At 39.1% G+C, this 13566-nt stretch overlaps 1 protein-coding gene across 1 annotated transcript in view; it reads left to right on the top strand.

The window, feature by feature from the left end:
• LOC131677741 (adenylosuccinate synthetase) overlaps positions 1 to 6876 on the top strand; it is a 34669-nt gene extending 27793 nt beyond the window's left edge. Inside the window, exons 3-8 of the mRNA XM_058957761.1 lie at positions 4360 to 4639; positions 4701 to 4775; positions 4907 to 5037; positions 5103 to 5257; positions 5314 to 5498; positions 5727 to 6876. Coding sequence (XP_058813744.1) covers positions 4360 to 4639; positions 4701 to 4775; positions 4907 to 5037; positions 5103 to 5257; positions 5314 to 5498; positions 5727 to 5970 — 1070 coding nt within the window. The 3' untranslated portion in view covers positions 5971 to 6876. The remainder of the gene's footprint in view (positions 1 to 4359; positions 4640 to 4700; positions 4776 to 4906; positions 5038 to 5102; positions 5258 to 5313; positions 5499 to 5726) is intronic.
• The last annotated feature ends 6690 nt before the right edge of the window (positions 6877 to 13566 follow it).

The raw sequence follows: 13566 nt of genomic DNA, 5'->3' as shown, positions 1-13566 counted from the left end.
GGCAGTATAGGACTCAAAAAGAAGAAATAAAGGACAATATATGAGAGACGTAATAGATTAGGTAGGTACAAGATACAGCTGAATTTATGATCATCACATGAAAGACATACATTAGTACTGAGAATTGGGCCCTAAACCCACATTGTATATTATTTGACCATGGCAGTGGACAATAATGGTCGCCAAGTTAAGTACTAAAATTGATCACAATGTAGCTTAACTAAAAAGAAAATAATCGTATCCCAAGTTTATGTGATACTGCTTTGGTGGAAAAGCCCCCGGACCACATCAAGGTACAGTATCATGCCGAGGGGGCAATGACCATATAGAGTAATTACACCAATTATGGATATACTATGTCCGTCATAATAATGTTTTCAATTTGTTAGTAGTTATTATTTTTTCATTCTTTTCAAAAGGAACACAATTTCCGAAATACATATGGTGGGATATTGAATTTTTGAACTTCTGAATCAATAGTAGACTATGAAAAATATATTTCATGCATGCTTATGTAACACAATAATTTCATAGACTAGCTAGCATGGACTTAAGTTGCCGGTGAACTATATAAGAAGCAACATAGAAGTTGCCTGGCTCGCCCTAATCAGTCCTAGTTCTGAACTTTGAAAGAGACAACAGGCCGTCGTCACGGGCTACATAGGCCTTGTGTCGGGCAATCTTAGCTTAACACTCTAAACATAAAAGACAATCGCGCGCCTCGCTGGCCCGCCGCAGCAGAAGATGTAACGTCAATCTACTTCTATCACTAGATAACACTGCGTGAAAACAACCACTCATTAACAGAAGTAAGCGGATAAATCCAGATCCCAAAACCTTCTAACAACAAATTACGTGCCCGATACCCGAAGACCAAAAAGAGGCTTTCCATTCCCACCCCAGAACGTCAATACCAAGCGATGGGAATTAAGCAGGCCACTTCCGGAACCGCAACGACTATCCCCGGGTGATGAGAGCAGCCGCGAACTCACAAACAGTAACACAAATAACCAACATCTTACATGTAACGAATAAGAACTTACATGTAACGATGAGTTTATTTTCCCCTGGAGCTAGATACTCTTAAAAGATGATCTATGCCGTAATGGAACATGCTTTTAGATCCCATCAAAACATCTCTTCAATTGACTTTCAATACCAAGTAGAGGCGCATTCCCAATCATCTATATTGATTGATGGCCAAAATAAAATATATGTTACAAAATGAAAAAGCTTCTATGTTTATCCCAAAATGATATCCAAAAACAAATTTGTCACACAAGTCGTGTCTAATAAAAATGACTTATTGTTTGACAATTATTACTTCTAAAAAACCAATAGCTATGTTGTTGTCATCTTCTATTTCATCAGTGCTTTTATGGTCGTTATCGTAGGTCAGAATAATATAGCGGAGGAGGATAACTCCACACCTTTAACACATTCCCTCTGATGCAAAATATTAACCAAAAAATAGCTGTGCAGCAGAGTTCCATTAGTCGCTCCAATCTCAAAAATATTTCATATACCAGAGTCACAAACAACTGGTTAAATTAATTCCAATGATTAATAAAATTATAGAAACTCATACTTCATTACAAATTTCCAACAGATTTACAGAGTTGCTAAAATGTAAAAAATAAAATCGACAATCAAAATTCAAATTATCAACCGCCTTACATCAGTTGCATCGTTTTTCCTTATTCCAAAAGTCACCCCCATTAGTCACTTTTCATATTCCCTTAATCACTTAATGTGACAAAATTTGTCACCTTGGTGACATCTCTCACTTTAAGTGAGATGACTTGAAAATTTCCGATCACCTTAGTCACGTGAGATTTGTGTCACCTCACCGAAAGTGACCGTCAGAATAACCCCCATTGTGTGCCGATTTATCAGTCGACTTCGTCATAGTGTACAATTGTTATATGGTAGTCGTATGCCTATCTGTGTATGTGTTCGTCTAAGCATGTGTGACAGCTGGGTCAGGGAATAGAGACAGAACTGACGTATATGATAGAATAATGGGTTATCATTCCTAGGATTCGTTGAGAAGTTTTCTTTTTCACTATTCATGAGGACCAAAAATAATATCGATCAATTTATATGCTTGTGCTTAATCTCATTGCACCTTTTTTCTTTATTCGGCATGTTATTTTTCCTTTTATTACTATATCTTAAATTCGATTTATACTAACTCTCACTAACACAATCAATGGCTTACTCTCTCATATAAACTAACAATCTCTTTAATTCCAAACGCACAAACGTGGCCTACGCGATAACACAAACCTTGTCACAAATCTGAACAGGCAACTGCGATCATACACATATGCTTACGCCCGCGATCTTGCCAACATAAAAGCACCCCGGTAACGTCCGGAAGTCTACTCCCGATCCCAGCAGCCTAGTATCAGATTCACGGACCGCGCGCGATTGTTCAAGAATACACACCACATGGTTATGAAATCGAATGTATACATGCGACAAACACGTTAACATACAAATGCTTGAGTCTTTCGCGACCATCCACGACACCTACACCCACGATTTCCCAAACATGAAAACATCCGATGATAAGGTGAACGACTCCGCGGTTATCAATTTTCAAATGTGGCCTCAAGCGTTAATCTAAATAATCCCACACTCGCATGATCATGAAACGGTCACTTCCGGAAATCTCCATCCTTGGTATCAGTAGGCTAGGTCCAAGCCTTCAATTGGACCAATTAATAAAAGAAAGCTCTCATATCCACTGGACAATAGGTTCCATGGCGACATGACCGAGAACTCTAGTGATATGGGATAATTCACTCCCTGCCAGAATGTGAATTGTACACCGAAAACTAAATATCAGAATGACGGTCTGCGCGACTATCTAAGAATGAACGCGAATATGTGCCCGCGATCGCGCAAACTTGATAACACTCCGGTAATAAGGTAAACGTTTTAGCACTTACGAAGTTTCAAATGCGAACCTACTACAAACGTCCGTTTTCGCGCGATCATGAGTCGGCCACGTCCGGAAATCATTACCCTCGGTCCTACCAAATTAGGTCCATGCATTCAGTTGGACCAACCAAAAATTAAAGCTCGTATCCACTAGGCAAAACGTTCCATGGCGAAATGATTGGGAACTCTAGTGATATGGAAGAGTTCACTTTCTTTTAGCATCTGAGCCGTACACGAAAAATTAAATATTAGATTCACGGTCCGCGCGCGATCATTCTAGTACACGCGCGAATATGCGAAAGGTACACGGTTATAAAACAGAATTTACACACGCAAAATTACATACACGTTAGTACACGCGACATACAAACGCACACACGATCGAGCACGTTAACGTACAAATGCTCGAGCCCTTTGCGATGATACACGCGATCGCGAAGTCCCTACGCCCACACACACCTGAACCGTACAATGAATTTTACATTCAGAACCACGGACCGCTGCAATTGGCCTAAAGCAGTGTGTTAGAGAGCACCATTGCCTATCTCGTCTACAATTGTAGTGTGTATTTCCGACGGTGAGCCCTTCCGAGAACATGGCTCTACAGCTACAGTAGGACAACTCTCGAAAATAATAATAATAATATTTTCATGTAATTACATCACAAGATGGTGACGCGCTGCATTTTTTCACCAGCGTTTGTGTTAAAAAATCAGTATGTCGGTTTGAACCTTATTCTACACACTATATCAGGAAATTTTCAGGCAGTAAAAGGAAATAATTCTCCCTTAGCATGATGCTGTACCTTGACGTTGTCCGGGGGGTTTTCCACTACAGCAGTATTACTGCCTTTATATCACATAGAAACACTATGGGCTACGACTATTTTCTCTTTAGTTAAACTACATTGTGATCAAATTTAGTACTTTGGCGACCTTTATTATGGATACGCGCTACCACATGCGACAATCACGTTAACATACAAACGCTCTAGCTCTTCGCGATCATACACACACATTTATGCTCTTGACAACATCCCAGTGATAAAGTGAGCTTTTTAGTAGTTATAAATTTACAACAAATAATCACAAAATACAAATATTTGAATCAAACCTTATGGAGAAACATATTTTTATTTCTGAACACTTAACAATAGCACCGTTCAATTCACCTTTTCATCACATACTGCAGCGCAATTATTCGTCAAGCATAAATAAATTCACTAACCCTACCCCAACCCACACCCTGATCTTCTCCCATCGCGTTAGTGTGGTCTGCATGGACCACTCAGTAATTATTCCTTTTCTCGTCGACCTTGGACTGACTTGCACCCTTATTGCCCCAACCAATCGTAGCTGTCAACCAAGTAGCTTTATAACTGCTGTATGTTGTGATTTGTTCCAATTTCAGGCAACGGCGTTGTAATACATCTGCCCGGTTTGTTCGAGGAGTTGGCCAAAAATGAAGCAAAAGGTCTGGTTGACTGGCAAGATCGGTTGGTCATTTCGAACCGTGCTCATTTGGTGTTCGATCTGCACCAGCAAGTTGATGGACTGCAAGAAGCTGAAAAGGGAGGAAAATCACTTGGAACAACCAAGAAAGGTATTGGCCCATGCTACTCGAGCAAAGCCACCAGGAATGGTATTCGTGTGTCGGATTTGTTGGGTGATTACAAAGTATTCAGCGAGAAGTAAATAAGCCGGCTACGTTAATACTGATTGTTTCAATAACACTACTTTTCGTTATTTTAGATTCGAGGCCCTGGTCAACATGTACAAGAGGCTATTCCCCAATTTTGAAGTAGATATTGCTGCTGAACTGATCAGGTAAGTGACCAGTGTAATGGCGCCTTTGCAGTTTGCTTCAATAATGCTTCAAAATAAGCGATGGTGGCATATGTAGCATTCTGTTGACTTTGTAATCATCACATAACTATATACAACGCATTTTTTCACAGATATCGAGATTACGCCGAACGATTGCGTCCACTTGTGCGAGATACCGTATCGTTCCTGCATTCGTCGCTCAAGGATGGCAAGAGCGTGTTGGTGGAAGGTGCCAATGCCGCAATGCTGGACATTGACTTTGGTACATTGTACAACCCTTGAATAGGGGTTATTTGATGTGTTGACCATATTTTTGTCGCTTTCAAGGCACCTACCCGTACGTGACCAGCAGTAATTGCAGTATCGGCGGAGTTCTCACGGGGCTCGGGTTACCACCGCAAACCATCGGCGAAGTAATTGGTGTGGTCAAGGCTTATACTACTCGCGTCGGAGATGGTCCTTTCCCGACCGAGCTTCATGATGTATTTTTTTTCTTTATTAGCGCAACTCAGTATATTACATCGTCTTATTTTTGCAGGACACGGGTTCGTTTCTACAGAAGCGAGGCGCGGAGATTGGTGTAACCACAAAACGAGTACGTCGTTGTGGTTGGCTGGATCTCGCACTTCTGCGATATACAGCTATGGTTAATGGGTATACATCGATATGTGTCACCAAGTTGGACATATTGGATACTCTCAAGGAAATTAAAGTCGCTATGAGGTGAGTGTTGTTAATCGAACAGTACTTTATGACGGCGCATTAATTTCTCGAATCCTAAAAATATACTAATAGCATACATTGCAGTTCTTAAAATCTCACTGTTTCCGCAGATCCTTCAGCATTCGCCCCTTTATTTGTAACGTATTTTTTTACATTTGTTCATTTTTTCACAGTTGCTCAAACTATTCTAAATTTCAAATTCTCATATTACCCTTTTTTTACTTCCAGTTACAACCTGAACGGTGAGCAGATTGACTACTTTCCAGGCTCGATCACCGATCTCGGACAGGTCGAGGTCAACTACGTTACAGTGCCGGGCTGGTTGAAGTCGACCGAAAACGTTCGTGATTTCAACCAACTCCCTCAAGAGGCCCAGGACTACATCCGATTAATTGAAACCACTTTGGGCGTACCGGTAAAATGGATCGGTGTCGGTAAAGGACGTGAGTCGATCATTAACGTGAGGGATTAAGCTATATCCCAGTTCGTATACCATCTAGCTGCTTGTTAACGTTTTTTTCTGCACGAACTTTTTGAGAGCACGGATGAGGGGCTTACTGAAGAGGGAAGCGTTGTTATTCGGCATTAACAAATGAAATGCAAGAGACAACTTCCCCAGCGACTATAGATGGGATCGTGTTTTAAATTTATCAGTTTTAAATGCAGGAAACACCAAATTAAGAAGACAGAAGTTATCTTTATGTGAAAAGGTAAAAACCGACAAAAGTATATTAAACGGTTAATCCATGTATGTGTGTGTAAGAATATGCAGCAAAGTTAGCATTAGTCGCATATTTATACGCCAAAAGCGAAGCGTGTTTACATAGTTTATTGCCATGGCGAAAATTCGCTAATGTGATGGACATAACCAGGAACTTTACTGTTTATTAGGCCGTCAAATACTTAACTACCAGATGTTACTAGATTTAGAGCAGCCAACCGCACAAACTGAGCATTCATTGCCTAATGAAAAGATCGCAAGATGAATATGCAAATTATCCAAAAAGAAAACGTTAACTACAAACTAATTTAGCTAGGTTGTACATTGAACTTGGTTGGGAAAACCACAAAAAAAATTTACTGTGCGCTATACCTAAGCGGGTGTCATAAATTTTCGATTGATTTTAAAATACCACAGCAGAAAAACACAACTGTTAACATTTATATAGGTACCGTGAAATGTACATTTTTTCTCAACATTACGGAATTGATATCTGGAACGGTTTGTGAAATAACGATACATAAACTCGACTTTGTCAAATTATCTGCTGCCAGGGGCTTTTTGTTTGAATCAGTTTTCAACATGCTGCAAGTCCAGTGTTATTTTTATTTTGTCAAAGCAAACTGTAATATAATTAGGTCTTACTGTTTTAAGTTACTGGTTTGGCATTCTTATTATTATTGAATATCACAGACTACGAGGTTTCGGTTCGTTTGTTTTTCTTGGTAAGACCTCTTAGTCGATTCCTAGTCCCACCAAAAGTATCTGCTTAAAGCCAATTTCTATAGGATTGTGCGGCTAAGAACTACACTCTCAGATCCATTCCACATCAAATCGCTCGTCCTCTTTGTGAGCGACCTCTGCAATGAATTGTCTAAACGCAAATGATCTGAAAATGTATCGTGTTACAACAACTATACTAGACTGTTGTGCTTTGCAATTTGACATCGAAAGCGTCAGGGATTGGTTTGACAGAAACGGAATGAGTGTACACATTCAGTAATGCAACACAATCACTTCCACACGAATACACCCGCCGATTGTTTTCGTATACTTGCTGTGATCTGCTCCTGTTGATCGAGTTCTGTTCAAACGTAACACTCGTAATTTCAAAAATGTTTATTGTCCGAAATCTATATATCGCACACTATGTTGCAGTGTTCTGTAATATATGAAGTTACATTTGGGAATTGCATCACACTATTCACGTTAATCGTATGGAACGTGTACTGAATAATTTCATCAGGTTTGCGCTGCGTCTGCTGCCCTGGCGGATCAGATTTCAGCTGCCTTCTAATGAAGACCGCTGCGCCGGCTGGTTTCTCATCTTGCTTAGTTCAGAATCTAAAAATCACTCCACTGAATATCATGGCAAGCAATCAAATTTACCCATGCGCCATTTTTTCTATTTGCAAAGGCAAAATTTGATTCCTCCTAGCTGGTGTATGAAACAAGAAAAAACAGTGAATGAGAGTAATTGTTGAAGGTAAACATGAAGCTCAACATAGCAGAAATTACAGCGGTGCAAGTCCACCATCTACGTCATGCTCAAAAACATTAGATAAGCAGAATCATTTGCTTTGCAGAACAACGTGAAATAAGTCGTCGAGTATAATAACGTTTTATACAACATCGCAGCATATATAGACAATTACACTATTGAAGTAAAGCTACATGACCTGGCTCCGCGTGCTAATGCTAGCGTTATCAAAGAACACATGTCAAAATACGGAGAAGTGGATACCGTTAAGGAAGATACTTGGAGGACTTCTTTCCAGGTCATCACAACGGCATTCGTGTGGTTAGAATGAGCCCGACAAAGCCTATTATTCCCTCCTACCTGGCCGTCTGTTACGACCAACACCGGTACACAATCGTCGTACGCTAAACCACAACTGGTTGTTAAATCGGCGACTGCAGGCCGGGCAATAACAAACGCTAAATCAACAACGATTGTACTTAGTAACTGCCATTACCAACAGCGAAGGAACAACGAAAACCTTCAAACCAACAACCAGCGCCACCAATAAACAATCAAATGCCGAAGAGGACGGATTTACAATAGCGACCCGTGAGGACAAGAAACATAAGATCATGCAACCATAAGCAACATGAATGCGATCACAACATGAATGAAAGCGCGAGGGAAGACGGACCAAATGACCGGTCAAAATAATTCACTGGCTGTTCGCTGTCAGCTCTTCAACAGTGCTTATCATCTGTTTGATTGTGGTATTAGTAAATAATCGTTCACATTAAAAATAGATTTAAGGGGGTCTTCTATTCTCGCGGCTTCAAAAAATCGATTTTTTTTCCTTGTTTAATTTCAATCTAAATGTATCGGAGAATACGCCACAGAAAGGATTTGGTGATAATCATATTCTTTGGCATGTTTCTGGGAACCGAATCCGTTTCTGAGATACTATAAGCACGGCGCACCACGATGGCGCTTGTCTATGGAAAAATCATTGTTTAAAGAATTCACCGGTCCGCTCTTGACGGTTTATGTATATGTGAGCGTCTGTGAATGGTTTTTTGTTTTTCGGGACGATTCGCACGGAAGAAAGAATGCGTCGGGCATGTTGAGAAGCGTATGGGGACAAGATTACGAAAAGTGATGAAAAAAAACAAAGGTATCGGTGGGAAAGGAAAGGGAAAAACGGACGGACAAATCAATCGGCCAGCTAAAAAAATTTTATAGACTGGCGATTCCGAGAAACTCAAATTCTGTAGAACATATGCGAAATGCAATCTTGGCTTTCCTCGAACAGTGCTAGTCATCCAACGAAAATCCCCAGCACTCAAAGTGTTCACCCGGCGAGGACAGGTGGTGCCAGTGACGTCAGGCTGAAGTAAACGGAACCATAGAAACTTTCGAACATGTCAGGATCTACGAAAGTTCATCATCTAATGATTTATTAGAAAGATGCTTAGGAGCTCACAGCCAAAACATCAATGAGTCTCTAAATAGTGGAATCTGTTCCTTAGCGCCAAAATACATGCAGAAATTCTAGCAAGTTGGTGGTCAATGTTGTGACTTATTTGGCAGTCAGTATCTTCAACAAAAGTTTTTCATCGATCTTACAAGCTATGGATGTGATGGGAATTATCTTGGGGACTGAAGCATCTTTCAGCTGCTACTCGACTCGACAGTGAACGTATAACTCGTTCTGAACGCAAAGTGGGTGTGGGGAGCAAAATGTGGACAACCAAGAACATTTTGACGACGAGGAAGGTGAGTGCTTAACTAGTAAGGTTATACCGAGGGGCGACTCACTCTAGTATTTTCGATTCAGGCTAACGTATTGAGAGACGTATTTGTGTATTTTTCACGAAATGATATGTATTTTGTGTATTGATGAGTATTGGTTATTTCTTTCACAATTCTTACGTATTAGCGCATTAAAAACGTATTTGTGTATTGTTCACGAAATGCAATGGATTATGCGTATTGGCGAATTATTTCATAATTCGTATGGATTAGTGTACTAAAACGTACAATTGTATGCACGCATTGTATTTTTGTTGAATAATCAATTGAAACCGAATGTTACTGAATTTTGACGTTTAAATGTTATTGTAGAATGCAAGTAGAATAATTTAATAAACGCAAATAATAAAATTAGTACAAATGGAATTACTAGTGATTTTTCAAGATTAACGAACAATTAAGCATTATGCCAAATTTTATTATTTAGAGAATTAGAATTTCTAATTAGGCTTACCCAATGGTAATTTTTGAGCAACGCGGTATTATATTTAATCACCAGTATGATCTAAATTTATTTCAAAAATTGAGATGCTTCTCAGTAATATTGAGATGCTCCTAAGTAAAATCAGCCGAAATTCCTACTGGTTGTACTAGACTCGGTTGTGTCACTAGAGCCTGAATTCCGGCAGAATCCAGCCGGAATTCCAACTGGACTTATGGCTGAACTCATTCCTGCAAGTTGATTGGAAGCGACTCGTGATTCGGATTCTTGTGTTTTGTATTATTTTTTATTATTTTAATTATAGAGGTTTTAACCTTAGTGTCATTCGCCCTCTTTTCTGGTTAGAGTAATCTCTTGTGGAAAAATCTCTAACCTTATGTGCGGGGTTGGGAATCGAACCCAGGTGAGCTGCGTACATTCTTGTGTTTTGCATTCTCAATTCATCGAGTGCTGGTTTTGATTCTATTCCCCCAACGAGTGTTGATTTATAATGCAACCTATATATCTAAACAAAATGATCCATCGCAATGTAAACTTCGAACTTGCAAGATTTTAGAGCTTCACTACTTAGGGTAAACATTAAACCATTGTTTATGTCGATAAAATGAGCGAATTCTTGATCAAAAATTTTCTACTGATGCTGGTAGGAAGTTTCGGATTTACCTATGTTCACGTCCCCTGGGAGTATTTTCAAATGTACGGGATGTTTATTTCCTTTAAAGATTATGGGATTGTTCCTCTGAATCAAACTAACAAGAATTCTGATTGATTTCTGCCTACTTGTCGTTCTAATGATTCACCGATTCTGAGTCCGTTTGCTGTGAGTCCCAATTCCGAGAAAAGTAAACAATCTAGCTTGAAAAAAAACATACGCTATGTCATAATAAGAAATATACTGAACTAGCTAATACCCATACTAATACCCGTTGCTGCGATTTTCAACAAAATAGGAGAAAAACACAATTTGTTCCAAAGCGCCATCTGGCGGGCAGATAATGTAGAACTAATAGCACACAAACACGCCCCATAACAAATACCTGCTGTGTATAAATTTTTACGGATATCGGATAAGCCGTTTGGGAGTCTATAAATCATATACATACAAACTTTGACTTTTATAGATATAGATAGATATAGATAGATAGATAGATATAGATAGATAGATAGATAGATAGATAGATAGATAGATAGATAGATAGATAGATAGATAGATAGATAGATAGATAGATAGATAGATAGATAGATAGATAGATAGATAGATAGATAGATAGATAGATAGATAGATAGATAGATAGATAGATAGATAGATAGATAGATAGATAGATAGATAGATAGATAGATAGATAGATAGATAGATAGATAGATAGATAGATAGATAGATAGATAGATAGATAGATAGATAGATAGATAGATAGATAGATAGATAGATAGATAGATAGATAGATAGATAGATAGATAGATAGATAGATAGATAGATAGATAGATAGATAGATAGATAGATAGATAGATAGATAGATAGATAGATAGATAGATAGATAGATAGATAGATAGATAGATAGATAGATAGATAGATAGATAGATAGATAGATAGATAGATAGATAGATAGATAGATAGATAGATAGATAGATAGATAGATAGATAGATAGATAGATAGATAGATAGATAGATAGATAGATAGATAGATAGATAGATAGATAGATAGATAGATAGATAGATAGATAGATAGATAGATAGATAGATAGATAGATAGATAGATAGATAGATAGATAGATAGATAGATAGATAGATAGATAGATAGATAGATAGATAGATAGATAGATAGATAGATAGATAGATAGATAGATAGATAGATAGATAGATAGATAGATAGATAGATAGATAGATAGATAGATAGATAGATAGATAGATAGATAGATAGATAGATAGATAGATAGATAGATAGATAGATAGATAGATAGATAGATAGATAGATAGATAGATAGATAGATAGATAGATAGATAGATAGATAGATAGATAGATAGATAGATAGATAGATAGATAGATAGATAGATAGATAGATAGATAGATAGATAGATAGATAGATAGATAGATAGATAGATAGATAGATAGATAGATAGATAGATAGATAGATAGATAGATAGATAGATAGATAGATAGATAGATAGATAGATAGATAGATAGATAGATAGATAGATAGATAGATAGATAGATAGATAGATAGATAGATAGATAGATAGATAGATAGATAGATAGATAGATAGATAGATAGATAGATAGATAGATAGATAGATAGATAGATAGATAGATAGATAGATAGATAGATAGATAGATAGATAGATAGATAGATAGATAGATAGATAGATAGATAGATAGATAGATAGATAGATAGATAGATAGATAGATAGATAGATAGATAGATAGATAGATAGATAGATAGATAGATAGATAGATAGATAGATAGATAGATAGATAGATAGATAGATAGATAGATAGATAGATAGATAGATAGATAGAACAAAAACAGCCGGAGCAGAGCGGAAGGAGCTACACCCCACAAACGCCAAAGGTAGTGGTAGCGAGGCACTTGGTGGAGGAGCTCCACAAGTTCGTGGACATGAGAAACAATGTCCACAAAGACATTAAGGAGATGGTCATCAAAATCCGGAAGGCGCTACTGTCTGCCGTGAAAGAGTACGATACGGCAACGCAGAGGGCAGATTCAGCTGAGCGAGCATCCGCGTCGGCTAAGGCTACTATCCTCCTAGCCCCTCCGAAACAGGGTAAGGAGAGGCAGATTGGAGTGGAGAACACGCCAGTTCCCATAACTCCAAAGAGGACAAGATCCTCACCAGGAGAAGAAAGACCAGGCGGGTCAAAGAGGCAGACGCTCGAGGATGCTGTTGCTGCCGAAGAAAAGGACGCCACCTTACAGGGTGAAAGCTGGAGCACCGTTGTAGGTCGGAAGGAGAAACGCGGGAAACAGCAAAAAAAGAAGGAGGAGCGAAAAGGGGAGCAGAAGAGGAAATCAGAACCCTCGGCTCGTCAGAAGGCGCCTAAGGGAGAAGCCGTGCTCGTCAAAGCAGGAGAAGCCGTGCTCGTCAAAGCAAATGACGAGACTACGTACGCAGCACTGCTCAAAAAGGTCAGAGAGGACCCGGAGCTGAAAGATTTGGGGGAAAACGTGTTAAGAGTCAGGCGTACCCAAAAAAATGAGATGCTCCTCGAGCTTAAGAAGAATACTACGACTAGTAGCTCTGCCTTGCAGGAGACTATAACTAAATCAATGGGCGGAAAGGCAGAAGTTAAAGCCTTAAGCCCGGAGATGGTAATCGTGTGCAAAGACCTCGACGAAATAACGACGGAAGACGAGCTGAGAGGTGCTATGAAGCAGCAGTGCAAACTGGGCGAGGTGCACATGACGATCCGGTTAAGGAAGGGATACGGAGGAACGCAGATAGCGATGATACGTTTACCGGTAACCGCTGCAGACAAGGCACTGGAGGTAGGTAAGGTTACAGTTGGATGGTCGAGATGCCTACTGAGAGCCGCCCCACGAGTAAACAAACAAGCAGAGAAATGCTTCAAATGTTTAGGCTTTGGACATTTAGCAGGGGCTTGCAAAGGCCCGGACA

Source organism: Topomyia yanbarensis, chromosome 1, assembly GCF_030247195.1.
Source record: "Topomyia yanbarensis strain Yona2022 chromosome 1, ASM3024719v1, whole genome shotgun sequence".
Classification (NCBI taxonomy): Eukaryota; Metazoa; Arthropoda; class Insecta; order Diptera; family Culicidae; genus Topomyia; species Topomyia yanbarensis.
The sequence above is the reverse complement of the archived record's forward strand: the minus strand, read 5'-3'. Positions and strand labels throughout refer to the sequence as shown.